This window comes from Lagopus muta, chromosome 1, assembly GCF_023343835.1.
Source record: "Lagopus muta isolate bLagMut1 chromosome 1, bLagMut1 primary, whole genome shotgun sequence".
In the NCBI taxonomy this organism is placed as follows: Eukaryota; Metazoa; Chordata; class Aves; order Galliformes; family Phasianidae; genus Lagopus; species Lagopus muta.
In genome coordinates, this window is record NC_064433.1 from 51166436 (window position 1) to 51185014 (window position 18579).

The 18579-nt window shown below is 46.1% G+C and overlaps 1 protein-coding gene across 21 annotated transcripts in view; it reads left to right on the forward strand.

The window, feature by feature from the left end:
- Nucleotides 1–18158, forward strand: part of RBFOX2 (RNA binding fox-1 homolog 2) — a 159688-nt gene extending 141530 nt beyond the window's left edge. For 10 of the 21 annotated variants that reach the window (XM_048934279.1, XM_048934282.1, XM_048934277.1 and 7 more), the window contains 5 exons: nucleotides 503–635; nucleotides 8594–8636; nucleotides 13754–13842; nucleotides 14784–14856; nucleotides 15978–18158. In XM_048934279.1, the coding sequence (XP_048790236.1) occupies nucleotides 503–635; nucleotides 8594–8636; nucleotides 13754–13842; nucleotides 14784–14856; nucleotides 15978–16022 (383 nt within the window). In that variant the 3' untranslated portion in view covers nucleotides 16023–18158. Of the gene's footprint in view, nucleotides 1–21; nucleotides 90–502; nucleotides 636–4156; nucleotides 4215–5906; nucleotides 5948–8593; nucleotides 8637–13753; nucleotides 13849–14783; nucleotides 14857–15977 lie in introns of those variants that run through there. The other 11 variants (XM_048934280.1, XM_048934278.1, XR_007374673.1 and 8 more) reach the window with 10 other exon arrangements.
- Nucleotides 18159–18579: the final 421 nt, after the last annotated feature.

Genomic DNA, 18579 nt, shown 5'->3' on the forward strand with positions numbered 1-18579 from the left:
ATGGGCTATCTTGTCTTTCAGGCTTTAAAATGAACATACAGAGGATTGGGTGGCAAAGAGTGGGAGGGGAAAGGAGGGAAGAGACTGATGTAAGTTGATTGACTTTAAGGGCCTCTTGACAAATTATTTTAAAGAGCCTCTGCAGTTTTGGAAGAGCCGCCTGCTATATTGATAGTAACTCTCTGCGCTTCTCGGACTCTAACCAGACTGCATGGCGGTGTCAGAGGGGGGGATTTGGACCCTGTTTGTGGTGGGTGAGGCATGCCAATGCATTAACCTCTTGCATGCCAAACCTCTCTGCAACCCCTCCTCCCCGAAAGGCCATGGTGTAGCAGGACGTATGTATACGATGCTTGCTGGGTTAGAAGCATGCCCCTCCGCAGGATTGATGCAAAACATCCCACCGCTGCGGAGCTCTTGTGTCACTTTGTTTGAAGCAGGCGGTTGTTCCCTGGGCAGGAGCTGGGATCCTTTTCACCTTCTCCCTTGTCTGTCTTTACAGTTCCAGGCTTCCCCTATCCAACTGCAGCCACCACAGCAGCCGCGTTTCGGGGAGCCCACCTGAGGGGCCGAGGAAGGACGGTTTATGGGGCAGTCCGGGCAGTACCTCCTACAGCCATCCCTGCCTACCCAGGGTAAGCACTGGTCACAAGAGCAGAGTGCTCTGCACAACCGTGTCAAATAATGGGTTGGCTAACAAAAAAGTAACTAAAATTGTCTGGATGGTGAGAGTCAGGGTATTTGCTTAGCGCCAGAGCGTTCTGCATTCGATGGCATCCAATGGGGGCAGTCCTAAATTTTGCCATATGAAGTTCTTGCCTGAGAGAATTTTCAGTACTTGCAGCAGCCTAAAGTGCTGATGTACTCCTTCTCAGAATTTCTCGATTTATCTTCTGGTATTTGTCATCCATTGATTCAATACATTGCACCACTACTGAGAAGGACAAAAAGACGGGTCTAAGATGTCCCAAAAAGTTCCAACTCTCTGCACTCCTTTTGTGGTTTTCTTGCCCAGGAATGAGGAATATTATCTCTTACCTTCATGCCTCACCATCTGGCAGTAGGACAAAGAAGAGCCAGCTACCCACAATGGATTTGCTTTCTTTGTTGGAGACGGTTTAAAAAGGTTTAAAACAAAGATTAATCAAGTCCATTAATTGGAAGTTGGGAGAGTTTGGGATACAGTGAGAACGAAAGTGCTGCGTTCTTCTAACTGTTGTATGAAGCATTGCTGAATTCGCAGCCTCAGCACGCTTCTCTGTCCTCTGACTTTACACTAGCAATGCAGTGGAAGAGATTCTGTTACAAAACAATATTCTGCTGTTCAGAAGCAGAAAGAACCGGTTTGGTATGTGTGTGTTTTGTTTCGTTTTTTTTTGGTTGGTTGGTTAAGTGTGATGGAAAGACAGAGATCACAAATCCCTTCCGAGTTCCGAGTCCTTTTATTGGTTCTGATTTTGAGGATGCTTTGTTCGTATTGTCTCTCTAGAATTTTATTGGCCATATTTTCAGATAGGTCTCTCAGAAAGGAATAGGAGCAAATCCTTCAACACAGAGAATGGGCTGATCTTTTTTTTTTTTTTCCCCCTCTCAGACTAGCTTCAAAAGGGAAGAAATTAAGCTATAAATCTTTTTATTAGAAGGGAGGAGGAAGCTACACACATTAACAAAAGGAGCTGGCCTGATACAGATAAGCTTGTACTATGATCTGTAGCAGATGAAGTGGAGAGAGCTTCTGCGGCCCTTCCTTATTGGTGTCCTGTCTGATATTTAAAGTGGAGCTGAAGGAAGCAAGGTGCAGTGGTCTAAGCTTTGCTCTCAGACAAATCTAGCAATGTTTGTATTTAATTTACCCAAACACTTTAATTGAAACCTCCTCAGAACATTTAGGCATTTGAATGGAGTGGTCTTTTGAGCTCTTAGATCCATCTTTTTGCCACCTCCTTTAATTCATATGTGACATCCTCTAACTTAAGCCTCTGACCTGCAACTTGTCACTCTGTTGCTCTGAAAATGGCCAAGCCCTGCTAAATTTGGAGGTGCTTCACAGCAAAACAGAGAAGCAAAGTTGAGGTACCATCTAGGAGAATGCAAAGTACCTGCACTGGGGAGGTTGTATGCTTCATCCCTGGGAGTAACGGCTGGAGCGTTCCTGGCAAGAGGCTGTCACCAGGAGAGACTCAAGCTCTGTCTTCCATATAAATCCAGCTTGAGTCCCCTGTAAAGCATGTATTTAATTTGGAATATGGGCCAGGCTCCAGTGCTTATTCTTTCCAAATACTGTCTTGTGACTGCATTTATTTACATTACGTTGGGTTTGTTTGACCCTGCTGGCCAATTTTGTGTCTTCATGGGCAGCGTTCTATCCAGTAAACATTTGCAGGATAGCAGTACATGAGTTGCCTTCAGAAGTGGCCCAGAACTTCCCCTCCTCCCAAGCACTGGGATGTAATTAACTGATTCTGGTGTTTATTGTTGTTATAGGCTGAACCTCTACATAATATTTTGTAGAGGGAATTTGATTCCTTACGGAATAATGTATATTGTGCTGTTCAGATCCATGTTGCGTTAACCTATAGGACAGCCACAGGTGTGGGCACTGCTGACCCCCACAGAGTCAGGGCAGATGCCAGAAGGTCAATCAGCAGCGCAAGAATGATGGAAACATAGTGAGTCTTGTGGAAGAAGGCAGTAAAGTGAGCTGTGGGTTTATTCAAATATGGTAGAGGGTACTGACTTTTCACAAAACCTAGTGGTGTTTAAGTTGCTGTAAAACCTAATGGTATCACTGAATGTGTGAGCTCAGCAGCATTATAAAAAAAAATAATAAATAAATTGTAGAATGATACAAGCTTGTTGGAATTGCTGTACTGGATCAGACCTGAGCACTGTTCAGGTTACTGTAATTTTTGACTGTGTCTGTAGTGCTGGATTCTCCAGAGGAAGGTGCAAGAAATCAGATAGTTCTTAAATGAATAAATTTCAAGATCTCAAGCTAGATCCGAAGCTCAGATCTACTAATGCATATGTAAAAGGCACTTAAACATACGTGCAGCCCTGAACGTTTATTTAGGAAGGATTATTCGTATGATAGAAAGCAGTGGCTCAGAGCAGTGAAGAAGCTGGTGGATAGTCACCTGAGCCTGACCTCAGAGCACCAGTGCACCCCTCAAGGTATAACTGAGGCATTCACTACAAGTGTGGAGGCACAGTAACCTCTGGTCTGTAGCGTGACTCCAGCCAGTGCTGAAGTATTGCCTCCACTTGTAGTGGCCATGCTTTCTAAATGAAAGCTGACAAATGGCACTTCAGACCAAGAACTGCAAGAATTAAATCAAAGCCTGAAGAAACCCCCTTGGCTACTCTAAAATTCTCAAAATGGAACAAGTGTGATCAATTTTATTTCACAAACTGCAGGTTTAGGCATTGGCTTTTTCATGGTCGTTGAGTGCAGATACGAAGAGCGGGCTTGTCATGGTGAAGTATAATTTAGTTTAGAAGCATAAATGTATAGAAGATTCTCCCACTCAGCACCAAAAGTAGATAAAAGTCAGACTAGACATAAGGCAGTGGGGATCTTCGTGGGATTTCTTTGTTTTGTTTTGGTTGGTTTGGGTTCCTTTTACAACATAGTCACCTGTTGGTACAACTCAGTTTGCGTATGTCTTGCTCTTGTGGATGTGTTTTAGCTCAGCTAGCGGGCTTTTCACAGATGCCACTGAGATACGATGGGGCTGTTTTATGCTACTGATCAGTCTGCACAACCAGAATGGCTTCTGTGGTTCTCAAGTGGAGTTTTTGCTAGCATTGAGAATCACAAATATGGCTATTGTAGTATGTATATAAACCCAGCTAAATTTCAGCCCTATCAGTTGGTGTCAGGTCCTCACTTAAGACAGGATGCACACGTGCTCTGTTGCTTGGGCTTGGGAAGCCTTGCTCTTACTTGTGATAGCGTTTTTTGCAGTTTTCTCTGGAGAGCTGGTGCTAGCATCTCTTGCTGACAGGATACTAAGTTACATGAACAGTGCCCTGATCCAATGTGGTAATGCTCTTAATTAATCCAACTGATTGTGTTTGGAATAACTGTTGAAATTGCTAATGTGTTCATAAACCAACAGTCACTTCCTCTGTCATGCGTTTGCCTTTCCTGCAGGAGCAGGTGGAGTATCACTGCTAAAACACTCCTGATCCTAGATAGAGAACCCAGCAATGTAAGTCGCTGCCCCAGGAGCCCAATTCTTTGTTATGTGATTGCAAAGAAAAAAAAAATTGGCTTCAACAAACGTGATCTTATGGCCTGCTTCTCTCTGCTGAAGTGGCTCCCCTCTTCCTCTAACAAGGGTCTCTATCTTTGTATCTGCTCCCAGCCCTCTTGGAGACCGTAGTAATTCTGTCCGCTGGGAATGCAGTGTACTTTTCCTGGGGAAGACAGCAAGACTAAATTATTCAAGCAGTAGCTAACACTGCGACAGATTTTTAATTTATTTATTTTTATTTTTAGTAATAGCATGCAGAATTTTGGCAAGATGTGCTGGGCTTTTTTGTGTGTGCGTGCCTTACAGTAGGTGGGTGTCTGAGGGTGGCAGGCTCTTGGCAGAATTTCACAGTAAAAAAAAAAAAAGTAATAATAGAAAAGCTGGCGTTCCATGCCTGGTTCTTCCTTAATGCTATGGGTAAGTCATGCGCATTAGGTCCGTGAATATCACATGCTGGGGCTCTAATGCTTTTTAAAGCTTTGAGCGAGGTGGTACAGAGCTATTCGGAGGCCAAAGCAAGAGGAGATTCCACGAAGGACAGGCTGAATGCACACGGGTGGGGGGCATACCCTCTCTTCCTTCCTTATCCTTCCCCAACCCCTGTCCCCAAAGCAAGCTGCGTAGTCCTACGCTAGCGAATGCTCTGGCAAGAGTGGTTCTTTGGGAACCCCAGGCTCCAGTTTAACGATTTTACCTGCTTGAAGTTCTGAGAGAAAGAAATCGATGGCTTTAAAACAGAAAAAGTATCATCCCATGGAAACCCTTCCAGATGCTCCTCTCTGCTATGGAACATGTCATTACTACCAGGGACTCCCACTGCACCTTTCAATTCTCGGACCTTGGACCAGTCACCTAACCTTTTTAGCTCATTATCTCTGCTTGTGAAAGCAATGCATTGTGGGTATTTTTGGTTTTTTCTTTTTTAATTACATTTCTCTGTGTTTACTTTGATCAGAATTGATTGACTTGTTTTCCTGAGGTGTTGCATTGGTTCTTTAAGATGCTGAATAATAATACTTTGCATGCTTGTGTGATCAGCCAAATCTTATCGCATGTCTAATGTGCAGGGTAAAAGCAGGTGATGTATGGATGTCAGAAACAAAGCCAAGCAGCCCTGTGAAGCTCGAAATACGTAATTGTACACAGCTCTCTGAAACATGCTTTTGACATAGGTGATTTCAGCCCCCGTGGGATACCTTCTGAGGGGCCTCTCGATTTCCAAGCCCACATCACGAAGCCAAATGTTTCCATGTGTGTAGGGGGGTAACTTAAACAATTCCAGGAGAATAACCAGAGCGGAGGTTTCTAAACCCTTGTTTCTCTTCTTCAGGACATCAGATCTTTCGGGGTCTATTTTTATTGTACAAGATGGTTGTTCCCCTCCCTCTCTCCTTTGCATACTGTCTCCCCCTCTGCCCGCCCCTTTCCCCTTTGCATGCCATGGAAGATGACTTGGAGCCGTCTAGCGTGCGTGTGCACACATTCTCTCGCTGATTCGCTCCTGCCAAAAGCCCAGGTTATGGATTCATACATCACCTGCCTGTGTAAAACGCATGTGCATGCTGCCGTCCTCAATAACCGGAATGTGTTTTCTGTTCTTTTGTTTTTTGTTTTTTGTTTTTTTGTTTTTGTGTGGATTTTCTGCAGTGTGGTTTACCAGGACGGATTTTACGGTGCTGACCTCTATGTAAGTACACACACCGGAGCCTTCTCATCCCCAACCCCTGACAAGCCAGCCTTTTTTTTTTTTCTTTTTTTTTTTTTTTTTTTTTTGGTTTGTTTGTTTGATTTGGTTTGTTTGTTTGATTTTTTTTTTTAAATATCATTTACTTTAATTTTCTTCTTCCTTGTGGATATATATATTTATATATTTAGGAATGCAAGCATGCTTCTCTGTCACTGCGCTTGCCCCTGGGTGCAAGACCTAAGCCTTTGGGTTTCCTGATCATTGCCAGGGTCAGTTTACTGGGTGTCCTCTCCCTCACATGCACACTGCTACTAATCAACCTGAGAGATGATTAGCGAATTAAAATTTCTCTCAACACTTCTCTCATTTACATAATTCGGATATAAAAATAACAGGACTGGTTTAGCCTCAGACCTTCCCTTTCCTTCTCCCCCTCCACCCTCCCCTTTCTCTCCACTCTTGGGACCCTTTCAGGTTTGATTTGTGCAGCCCACACTAAACGGAGCTGACTGGATGTTTAAAAATGTTTGTGTGCCACTGGGATGTGGAACTTATCCCTTTGGGGAAGACACTGGGGCTGATTAAAAACGGAGGCTGAGATGCTAGAGTGAAAACTGACACCTCAGTTTGCTAGTCAAAGTGGTACCTAAATAGGCTAGATTCTCTTACCTCTTTGGGGAGTTGTAAAGTACAAATACGTGGAGATGTTCGGTTAGAAAAGCCAGCAGCCTACTCCTGTTCGGCTGTTAGCTCTGGTACCACAGGAGACATTGCCCTGTAGTTGTCTTCATCCTACCCAGCCAGCTGGTATAACACATCTCTGAAGTATCTCTATAAGCAGCTGGGTTGTGGCCATTGTGGGTCTGAGGACTCTGGCCAGCAAGAAAAGCCATTTCCTCTCGAGTGGAGAGCTGTTGTAGAACAGTTCTGATAGGAGTATGCCTTTCAAAGCCAAAATGTTTAGGCCTACTGCTGCCATCACTACTTGTGGCCTTGTCTAGCTCTGGCAAAGTTCTCTTGTGCAGCATTTATAGGTAATAGTTCTTCAGAGCTGGGGAAGCTTTGTATTGGTAGTGGCATGACTGTCAGCATGGATTTCATGTCCCTGCTCCTCTGAAGATGCTACTCCTGACATTTATGAAGAGGACCCTGGGGGCTAGACTGAAGATAATGGATGGAATTAGCTTTTGGATTTTGTTGGCTTATACAGAGGGTCAGGTCCTATAGGGGCACTTTTCCCAACACAGTTATAGCAGTCAGAAGACATGCTCTCTAAGCACAGAGATTTTGGGTGTGCTTCTTCATGCTTACATATAGCAGTATGTGCACATCCCTCTAAAAATTGATCTGCCTAGTCAGGCATTACTTTATAAGATGGTAGTCACTGACACAAGAGTTCTGGGTTTTCTCACCTCAGTCTTAAAATGTCAGCTTTACAGACCACTGGCTTTGCTACAGCAGGCAAACATAAGAGCAGTACCTTCTGCTTAGTGCCTCTTCCCTCAAAGTATGTGTAAGAGGTTGTCATGTTGAAAGGGAAGACTGGTCAAGGTTACTCCCCATTTATTTTCCAGAAGCCTCCTTTAGAGCTTCCATTACTGGTGGGGGAGAGATTCTTATCGAGCACATGTTAGGGATGGTGACTTCAGCAGTGAAGAATACCCATCATCGCTTGGTGCTGCAGTGCAGTAGCATCATGTAGTATGTAACAGCCTCCAGATCAGGATAAAAGTGGGAGGTGAACTTCTGATGATTTTGCTTTCAGTTGCTCAGGCCTCACTGTGAGAAAGCAGGACAGCAGAATGGGACACTCATCAAGGGAGATGATGGTCTGTTATCCTGTATTACTGCTGCCCAGCACCCTATAACAGAGCTCAGGAGAAAAAGCTGTCCTAACACAAAGTTGCTGTTCCAGGCAGTTTGCTAATTGGCACATGCAGAAGGGATGCAGCATACCTGTGCCTCGTTGCTGTACAGTGCTATTCCCTGCAGTGCTTACGTCTTTCTGGTTGCCATGAAAAGACTGTGCAGATCACAGAAGGGAAAGCAGAGGGTCCTTTGATGAGGCTTAGTCCTTTCTGGTTGGATTAGAGGGAAGACTGAACTGAGGCTCCCTTCTGAGTCAAGGCAAGGTGGCAGAGACCCTGAGCTAGGTAGGAAGGAGGGGTTAGCAGTAGGTGAGACAAAGGGGAAGTGTCCCAGACTTGGGCTGTTCTTTCCACATAAGTGCTGTATACCAACTTCTCATTTTCCTCCTCCTCCTCTTCCTCACTCCTTCTTTCTCTCCTGGGGCAACCAGCCTGCTAGCCATGTCTTCTCTGATGAGGGCACTCCATCTCTTGTTGGATGCGTCCCACTCTGGCAAGACACCTGAATTCATAAACCAACCAGCCCCAGGATGCAGAGGGCTTCATTTCAGATCCTAAGGAAGGTTATTTTTCAATGGGGTTAATCTGGGGTGGAGGGGAAGAGGAAAACAAAACAAACACAAACCACCCCACGTTGCAAAGACCACTCCTGCCTGTGAAAAGCGTGCTTGCATCCACTGGAAAGAAAAGGCTGGTGAGCCCCACTGCGGGCTGTTTGTATGATTGTTTCTTTCCACAGCTGTGTTTTTTTGAACTGCTCTTCCTGTGTTCTGTTATAGAATAGTCTTACAGGAACCAATCATTAGCGCTAAAATACCTCAGGTAGGAGTGCCAGTGTGACCTGCCAACCAATCAGATTGTGGATTGCAGTGGAAAAAACTGAATTATACTAACCATTCCAGCACCACATTAGAGATGGGAACAGAGGCTTTTTTAGGGCAGCGCAGACTCCCGTGTGAGCCAAGCCCCCGCTGTAGCAGGGTGGCATGTGTCCAGATTTCACACCGAGTGGCATTTCATTCAAAAAATGTATTGATGTAAATTCAGTGGAAGAGTTAACAAGGTCATGCTTGTCCCATTACCATGTAGAAGCACCTGCTGGCTGCAATGGACACTGTTGTCCTGTCACCTCTTTTAATTCATTCATGCTCATTCCTGGTGCATGTATGCCACCCTTCTAATACAGAAACGCTGGAAACAGTTCTAGCCCATTCTGCTTCTGACTTCTGCTCTAGGGCAGTTTTGGGGTGGAAGACACAATTGTGCTTCAGCAAATTAAAGATCCCTAAACAGGGCTTTCAGTCTAAACCTGGCAGGTGGTCAAATGTGTCTAACAGGTACGTGAGTTAAATGTTTCTTAGTGGCATAAAGAGTGCCCAGCCACACTCTGTGTGCCTAAGGCAGCAAGGGACGAAGAAAAGGGAAGCTTATAACCGTAGAATAAGCTGGCATAGTGAGCCGTAGGTTTGGATTTCCTCATATTCCCATTGCAATGATGTTCCCATTGCATTGAACACCTAATGTGTGCCCGAAGAGCAGAGGAGAAGATGGGACTTCTTTTGAGCTGAAATACATAGTTTTAACATGCTCATTTATCTACGTTAATATGTTCTGTAATTGGAACGCTGCTCTAGCTGGGATTGCAGTTTCCTATCTATGTTGTTTTGCCAAGTTTGTCTCATTCCCTGAAATAACACAATATTGAAAAAGCTGTCATCTAATGCTAAGAAGGGATAAAAAAAAGTTTGGTTTTTTTTTTGGCTTAAATAAAAGCATGACATAAGAGTCATTTGAAATATGGGCTTTTGTGAACACCTGGACAAATCCAGTTGTTTGCCAATTGGGATCTATAGACTCGGGCTCTCTACACATTCTTATGAGAAAGGGGGTCCAGCATAGCCCCCAGCAACGCTGGCAGTATAACAAGAGGAAGAGAACTTGAGTTAAAATAAGCGGCATTAAAAATTGTGTTAATTTATCTCACATGCTCTCCAGGCAATCCGAAAGATTATACCAGAAAGAACCAGTCTTGGTTTAGACGGTCTTTTTGATTGTTAATCATTGCCCAGTAAAGATGCATAAGCTGAGGCTGCCCTTGGACTGTCCCATAGATACATCTCGGACCTAGCATCTTCCACAAGAAGCTCAGGCACGCTCATTTCCTTTGAGACAAGGCTAATGATTTTAAACACTGCACCTACATGGGTAAACCACTTCACATAAATCGATGGAGTGGAAATTTGCACGGCTGTCCTGGGTTTCAGGGATCATGGCACTGAACGGTGTCTTCTGTTGCAGTCTGGAGGAGTGTGGTGCAACTAGCAAGGGCCTTTTTGAAGTTACTATTTATCTCCTTGGTAAACATGATTGCTCACGTTTGTTGAGGATGCTCTACATAGGTACAGTTTTTACTTACTATACTACCTGAAGTGAGTGGCGTCAGGAATCACTAGGAGTGGTAGGACCTTGTAGCTGAGGTTACGGGCTAGCTTTGCACACTAGTTAAAGTTGTCTGTGAACAGAAATGGCAGGAGGAAAACTGGTGCATTGGACAAGCTGAGTAGGGTTTCAGATGCATTGAGGGAATTACAGGTGGGTCCTGGGTTACAGAGAACGGGAGCCTCAGCTGGGTCAGGCAACCCGCACAGCGTCTCCTTCGCTCTGTACCGCTCCTGGAGCTTGACAAAAGTGTTGATGAAACCAAAAGGAGTAATAGCTGCGACTTTCTCCTCTTTCCTTCAGCCTGTTTTGGTGTATTTGGACCTGCTGGTCATGCTAAATACATCCCCTTGTCAGAAATCCTTCAGCTGTCCGCACTCATTGCTCCTACGACAGGACCGTACCATGGCCATTATAATCCCCATTTTTGGTTTTATTTGGAGTACACACAAGTAGAATTTGCAGACTGCTTTGAGCCAGGCAGGTCTGCCTGTGTGTGTGTACCTGTATCCTGTGACTTTATTTATTTTTTTGAAATTAACAGTAGCTTCAATTTTGCATCAGTGCATGGTTAAAAAGCAATACACGTCAGCTATTCCTTAACTTCATTTCTCCAATGAATTATTTCTCCTGTGTTTTTTTGTTTTTTTGTTTTTTTGTTTGTTTGTTGTGCAGTTGACTGAAGAAATGTTAACATCCCGCTCTAAATCTCTCAGTGGAGTCTCTGTTCCCTTCTCTGATATAACAGATGGGTTATTGCTTGTTATAATTATTAACATTGTGGTGTGGGACAGGGCATGGGTGGGAGCCATTTCGGGGGGGAGGGCGGGAGGCTGCGGGAGTTGTTGAGGTTGGAATGTTAACTCCAGTGGTGACTGACTGTTTCCGTAATAGCAGGTTGTTGTGGCTGCACGCTCTAGTACTTGAGGCTGTGTACTTCACTGAGCTTGTGGTAGAGCCTAGGGCGAACTGCTGTCCCAAGAGAATGCTGGGATGGATAGAACTAGCCAATATGAGTCTGAACGTGGTGACTTTGCTGGTTGTTCTAGCTCCAGATGTCAGCATGCTTAGTTTTTAATTTTGATTAATAAATGTTACGCCATCCCTCCCCCCCTTCCCACACCTGATTCCAACCCTTCTTTTCTTCTTTCTTGTTTTGGTTTGGTTTGGTTTCATTTCCCTTTACGAGAGATATGAGTTATAAGAGAATTACTTGATAACCCTTGCTAGGTTTCAAACTGCATCTTGCTCTCATGTGTGGGGCGTGTGCCGGTCACATTCGAAATGGCTTCCGATGTGACACGTGGCTGATGGGTGAGAGGGAGAAGGGGACAGTGCTAGGAAAATTCTGCTTCTGTGCCGTGGCCAAGTGATAGACTGCACCAAGAGTTCACTGTGGTTGGAAGCTTAGGGAAACACCAGCAGGTCCTAATTTGGTGAGGTCCGTCAAGGTTTCATTCGGATTGCCCTTTGTTTGTCTCGCCTCCCTCACTTTCTAGAGCTGAGGGCAATAGTGGTGTGATGCTAGCACGCCAGAAATAAGCCAGATCTCCCCAGACCATCAATCTGAAATGCACAGATTGAAACGACTTGTTAAGAGCAACCTGGTGATTGAATTCACTCTGAAAGATTCGTGTTACTCTCTTCTGTTAACTAGAAGACTGAAGGTCTAGCAAGTCCCTCTCCTCCAGAGTAGGAAACCACCCCTAGGCATGTTTTGGATAGCCCTTCTGCAGGGGCAACCAAAATGAAGTTAAAGTCATGGCCTCTATTTTAAAAGCTATCTGGTCCAAAACTGAGAGCTGCTGAGCAAAGACAAATCATAAAATCATGGAAATCATAGAATGACATAGGATGGAAGGGACGTTAAGTTCCAACCCCCCTGCCACAGACAGGGTTGTCAATTGCTAGATCAAGTACTAGACCAGGGTGCCCAGGGCACCAATTAACCTGGCCTTGAGTGCCTCTGGGGATGATGCATCCACAGCCTCTCTGGGCAGTCTGTTCCAGCACCTAACCACTGTTAATAAAACAAATAAACAAAACCTTCTCCCTGACATCTACTTTAAATGTCCCCTCTTTTAGTTTAAAACCATTCCGTCTTGTCCTTTCACTATCTACCCCTGTATATGATGTAAAATCATTACAGGTGGAGAAGACGTCTAAGATCAAGTCAAACCATCAACCTATCACCAACACTCCACTAAACCAACTCCTATACTAGAGCATGTCTTGTGCTCCTAGTTGCATGCAACCCTAAGATTTATAGGGAAAAAATGGTAGTGATATTTTGAGCCAGTGCTGGAGGTGAAGAGCATAAGTCTGCCTTCTGGTCCTTCAAACTCTGAAATGTCAGTTAGAAAGAAAAAGGAAAAAGCCCGAAGCAATCTGGAGTTTTCCGGTGTTATTTACGGCTCGTTGTGTTTCTGGCAAATCAAACCCATGGTTCATTTACCATCGCACCTCCCCCCTCTCCCCAAGTTAACAAAAACATGTAGAATCAAGAAAGATCTGACCTTGGCTTCAGAGCTTCGTCCTGACTGCCACATGCAGCCCTTGTCCCCTGGTCTAAAAGGTGGCTGGGGTCCATCCCTCATTGTTGCAAGATGAGTAGAGCCATGGGTCTGGGCCTGGGCTTCCTCTGCCCTGAGAACTTTTGGTGTGAATTCCAGCAGGACACTCCCAAGTCTCCCTCTGGGTCAGGATTCGTGTTTTACCTACTCAGCTGGAGCTATATTTTCAGGAACTGCCCCTTCTGAGTGTAACCATTTTAAAGATCTTTAATACAGATGTGTAGCATAGATAGAAGTGCAGCAGCAGTACAGACTGTTCAGACATAATTTCTGCCAAGCCGTTTCCTTCTTACTTTAAGGGAGGGGTGTTTGTGCTGGTTTGCTTGTTGGTACCCCTGAGGCCACCAGAAATTTATCTCCCTGACCATCATTTCCTGGTTGCTTTTTGGCTTTCCTGGCTATTGATGCTTTTATGCATCTGAACCAAAAGAAAATCTATCCTTTGGGTCTCCCAGGCTTTAAAAAAAAAAAAAAGAAGAAGATGACAAAACAAGGGGGAAAAAAGCAGTAGTTTGTCTGAATTATGTCCTTTGTAAAATACATGCTTCACGGAAGGTGCCCACCTCTGATTTCCCCAGCGTAGGAGGAAGGGGACATAGAAATTATGTTGCATGCAGTATTTCAGCTCTCTTCTGGATTTCTGTTTCCACATGCCAAATTTAGTTTCCTACTGGGATATCACCATGCTCAAGCTTGCTTTAATTTATTCCTTCTGCTAAACGGGGCAATGGAAGAGTGTTCGTAGTCCTTCTGAGCAAAGGAAGACGCACGTGCCAATGTGCGGTGCTCGTAATATACGTGACATGGGAGCTGATGCAGTTTGAAACACTTCCTCTCCTTGTGATGTGTGATTCCTTTTTCATTTTTTTTCTTTTCTCTACGTGGGTGGACAGGTATCTGTAAAGTCAGTTCTCTTCTCTCCTGCAGGGTGGATACGCAGCCTACAGATATGCACAGCCTGCTACTGCAACAGCAGCCACGGCCGCTGCAGCCGCTGCAGCAGCTTACAGCGATGGGTATGTAAGGGGTAGGCAACCACGGGGCTGGCTTGCTGTGCTCAGAGATCTGAGGAGCTGTGATCCATTACAGTTCTTCTCTACTTCTTTCCCCATTTCTTTGTCTTACTTGCACTCGCACACATGCATGCACTGCCCAACGTGAAGGATGAGTGCACGACTTGTCTCTGCTCCCAGGCAGCGTTGCCCTCTGGCGTGTGCGAGCCGGCACAAATCCTGGCCCCTTCCTTAGCCTGGGGACTCCTTGTGCAAAGGAGGAGGTGTGGTCATGGCTCAAGGTTGAAAGCCCTGGTTGGCGTTGCAGGCTCCTTGCTCTCTGACTCTGAGCAGGTTGCTCCATCACTGCGTGCATTTCTCTCCCCATCCAGAACTTAAGAATTTCTCAGCTCATATGGCATAGGGTGCTTTAACGTGCAGCTCCGTGTAAATGAAAAGGATGATCCTCATCAGAGTGCTCACCATAAGATTTTTCATCTCCTGTGCAGTGAGGCTGTGTTTTAATCTTCGCACACGTGAGAGCATTGAAGTTCGTGCTCCCTTCTGTTCTGGAGAACCCGCAGTACTTTCCATGTAGCAGCTGGTACTGTGCCAGTAGCGCCGGCACTGGGGGCTCACCCTCCTCCCCCATCACATCACTCGAGACGAGGGCTGCAGTAGCTGCCACATGCGAGGTGCTGACCTCTTTCCTACAGGTTGAGCTCCTGGTGCTGCCACGTCCCTCCTCGCAGGCCCGTCTCTCGCCCATCTCATACCGTGCATGGCGGCATGCCCGTAGGCTCTCTTCCAAGAGGGGCAGCCCATGTGCATGTGTGTGCATGTATGCATACATGTGTGTAGAAGGGCATGCTGCTTCTTCCATTGCCTGTGGTCAGACAGCTGTTTCTCTGCCCCCCAAAGTGACTCTCTTTCTCTTTTTTTGTATGTTTTCTCCCTCTCTTCAGTTATGGCAGGGTGTACACAGCAGATCCTTACCATGCCCTTGCCCCTGCCGCTAGCTACGGAGTTGGCGCTGTGGTAAGTGCAATTTTCTTTCTTGTGCTGTTTCTCAACCCCGGCACGGGGAACAGCTGCTCACTGTGTGTCGGGTACTGGAACTTCATCCAGAAAGATTTCTTCACTGAGGGAGGAGGTCCCTAGCTGCAGTGCCAGCTCCTTCCTAGTCGTGCATTCGTATATCTGCATGTGTGCGCTAGGAAAGGAGCCAGGTTTAGGAGAGCAGTTATCACTCAGTGTTATACATCTTGTACGAAGGAGGTGGTGGGAGGATCACCAGAAACATCAGGAACCAGAGTGTTGTAGGTGCATTGGTACATCTGTATCAAGGAGGTAGACAGAGCAAGAATCGGCAGTGGCTGAAGATGCACGACGTTCTTCCTTACCTTTTTCATTAGCTTTAAGGGCTCTATTGCGTATTGAGAGATCAGTGCGAGGTAGAGTAAGGGAATAAGTTTTTCTTGTGACATCTTGCAGCAGAGCTGCACTCGGTTCCCTCTTCTGCTAGCAGAAGCATGCGGTGTCCTGCCTGCCAGCAGCGGTTATGCAAGGGCAGGAATGAGGTATGCTGGCATCGCATGGGAGTGGCACAGCTTGCTGAGAACACATGCCTGCCCATCTGCTTCTAGCCAGTGCAGTATCTGTGTTGCTGCAAAGGCTGGAATGCAAATGTGTGCAGAGAAAAAGTGCACCTAAATATAGATGTCTGCAGTGTAGCTCCTCTGTTTGAGCCGCAGCTCATCATGTGGATTCCTTTTAGAGTCAATGGAGGAAACAGAGGTTCTTCTAGGATAGCAGGTCATCGTGACTCTGTCAGACCTGTACATTAAGCTGAGATGAAGAGGATCCTAGAAGTGCACTTCTGCTATCTGAAACATCAGCCTAGACAACTGGCTTAGAAAGTAGGACTCATGAGTCCCTCTCATACTGAGGTCTCTGTGCCTGGGACTTGCCAGACTTCCCCTCCAGCTGGCTGCCTGTGAGCCTGGCCCCTGAGCTACTGCTTGCTTTAGCAGGCGAGGTGATCTTTTGTCTCTTAGATGGTGGCAGGTCAGTGCCAGGACACATCCGCTAGCCCTGAGCGCCTCCAGGCATGGTTTGCCCTCCTAACAACCTCTTCTTTTCTCATTTGATTTCTACAGGCGAGTTTATACCGAGGTGGCTACAGCCGATTTGCCCCCTACTGAAGTGACGTGAGCCCCCTGCAAGTGGGACAGCCCCCCCAGTTCATGAGGCCTGGCTATTGCAATATTTACTAGTAGAGGAACTCTATAGCAAGACGAGGAGGAAAAACAAAAACAAAAGAGAATACTTTTTTATACCTCACTATGTTCTTTGAATATGTATTTTTTTTTTCCTTTAAATTTCTGCCTTTAATTCTTTTGTTCCAAAGATTGTGCTTTTTTTTTTTTTTTTTTTCCGGATTTTTTTGTTTGGTTGGTTGTTTTTTTGGTTTTTTTGTTTTTTTTTTTTTGTTTTTTTTTTTTAATTTTAACTGTGGTAAAAAAAGAAAAAAAAGAAAAAAAAGAAAAAAAAAAGATAATGCATTTCCGTGTGTGTATGTTGGTGCATAGCTTATCCTACCAATCACGGAAAAGGCGATTAGCGATAAGGAAAGCTGTTAGAAACTGCTATTAATCAGGAACACGCAGACAGAGTTACTGCCCTGGGACTGGTGCTCAGTGCCCAGGAGGCGGGAGGACGTGAGGGAGAAGTCTCCACCTGCCGTGTTTCTGCTCCGCAGAAGGAAGCGCTCTTTGGCTGTGGCTGGGACCTAAATGCTGGTGGGAGATTTTGCATATGGAGAAGGGGGAAATGCGGAGACTTCCCTCCTTTTTCTTTTTATCAGCACCCGACGACGCGCACGGGTTTGGGACAGTTGCAGCAGTGTCAGGATTTTAGACTCGGCGAGAGAAGATGTCCTCAACCTGCCCAAAGACTTTGGCTGTTACCGCTGCACAGGGGACAAGACTTTGAATGGAGTTTTTGAGGAGGAGGATCCTTCCCTCCCGCACACACAACTTACTCTAGCTGATCGTTGTCCATTGCTGGTGGCTGTAACTCTCTTAGTTTTCCATCCTCCTTTTCGAGACCCTTCTCCCTTGCTGTCCCTTTGCTCCCTCTCTTCCTCGAGGAGCGGCTGATGCAGTGCAGCATCTCACAGTACCTCTGCTGCGGACAGCAAGCGGTTCCAGCTGAGTGCAGCCGTGACGATGAAGAAAGCTGTGGCTGAAGAAGCGTGCATCAGTGCTGACATCCAGCCAGCGAGGTCTCTCCTTCTGCTCATCCTGAGCTGCTTAGACACTGCAGCGAGCAATCTGTTTCAAGTAACGTGAATGAGGAAAAGCAAGTCAGTGTATAAGCTGCTGAGGTGAGGGGCATATGCACGTGGGTTTGTCTGGGGGAAGAGCGTCCTTTATGTTCAAACGTGATCCTGGTTTTGTTTCGGTCAGGAGTTTGGGAGGAGGCAGAAGCAGTTTGTACAAGCTCTGAATTCATAGGAACTTCCCACCACAAGCTATGTATCCAAGGCCCTTTCAGTCAGATTGGAGCCCTGGGTCCGTTCTGCCCAGCCTCCCATAGAAAGTTGCACGCCTGGGCTGCTGGGTCCATAATGACACTACATAAGACAAGATTTGGAAGCGGAGAGCCTGTTTGGGGTACAGCTCTGTGACTCCCCCAGCACTGTCTCCCTTCTCTCCCCAGCAGCGATTTGGCTGGGCCACAAGGTTGGCGTTCTTGGCTGACCTCCATCCTAGGTTCCCAGCAGCCCCGGTGCTCAGAGGGAAGTGCTTTTACACCATCCCTAAGCTGCGTTAGAGAAGCGTGGTTTCACTGAGCTGCCTCAACTCTTGCTTCTTGGAAGGACTTCTTGGAGCATGGGTTTGTTGGTGGACCCTCTCCTACTCCTGCCATACCCTTGCTTCTCCATCCACTGCTGATAGCAGAATAGGAAACCTCCTGCATTTAACACTAAGCAATGTCTACAAGCTGGGCTCCTGGGAAGGTGTCCTGGCCCAGCCATGCACAGCCATGCATTCTTTGCTCTCCCCCAGTGAAACGCAGCCTCTCTGGGTGCAGCAGAGGGGAAGAATGGGGAGGCCGTTAGTTAAGCTAGAGACCCTAAAGCTATTGATTCTCTGGAGGAATAGCTAGAAAAAGGGGACACCAAACTGCCAGCCTGTTGGCCACCTTTTGCTGTTTTGTTTTGTTTTGTTTTCTTTTGTTTTGTTTTTTTCCTGGTTTTATTGTTGGTTTTTAATTTTTTTTTTCCAAGCCAAAGTTTGGTTTGTTGCTGTTGTGACTATTTTTTTTTGTTTGTTTGTTTGTATATAAATATTTTAGTTAGATTGAAAAAACGGGGAGGGGGGCACAGGGTGTTGGGGCTTTCACAAAAACTAGGAAATGAGAGGGAATCGGGGCTCCTGGGGGCTCTTGTTGAGCTGCAGGGGGCTCTGTGGTAGGAGCAGTGTGAGGGGAACCGTGCCCACTGGGGGGCTCACACCCCTCTGCCCCTTCCCTGCAGTTCAGCTCAGTTGGTTCTCACCCACTGCCAACTCTTCCTCTCGGGCACAGGAGGCCGGCCCCATTTCTGCCTCCCAGCAGAGTCTATGCACGGCAGCTTCAGCCTACCCGCATCTGTTGAGAGGCCAAGGGGCTTCGTTGTGGTGCCCCGCTGTATGATCTCCAAGTAAAACCTGCTCCAGAGCATCCTGGTTCTCCTGCTTCCATCGCTCCCCACCA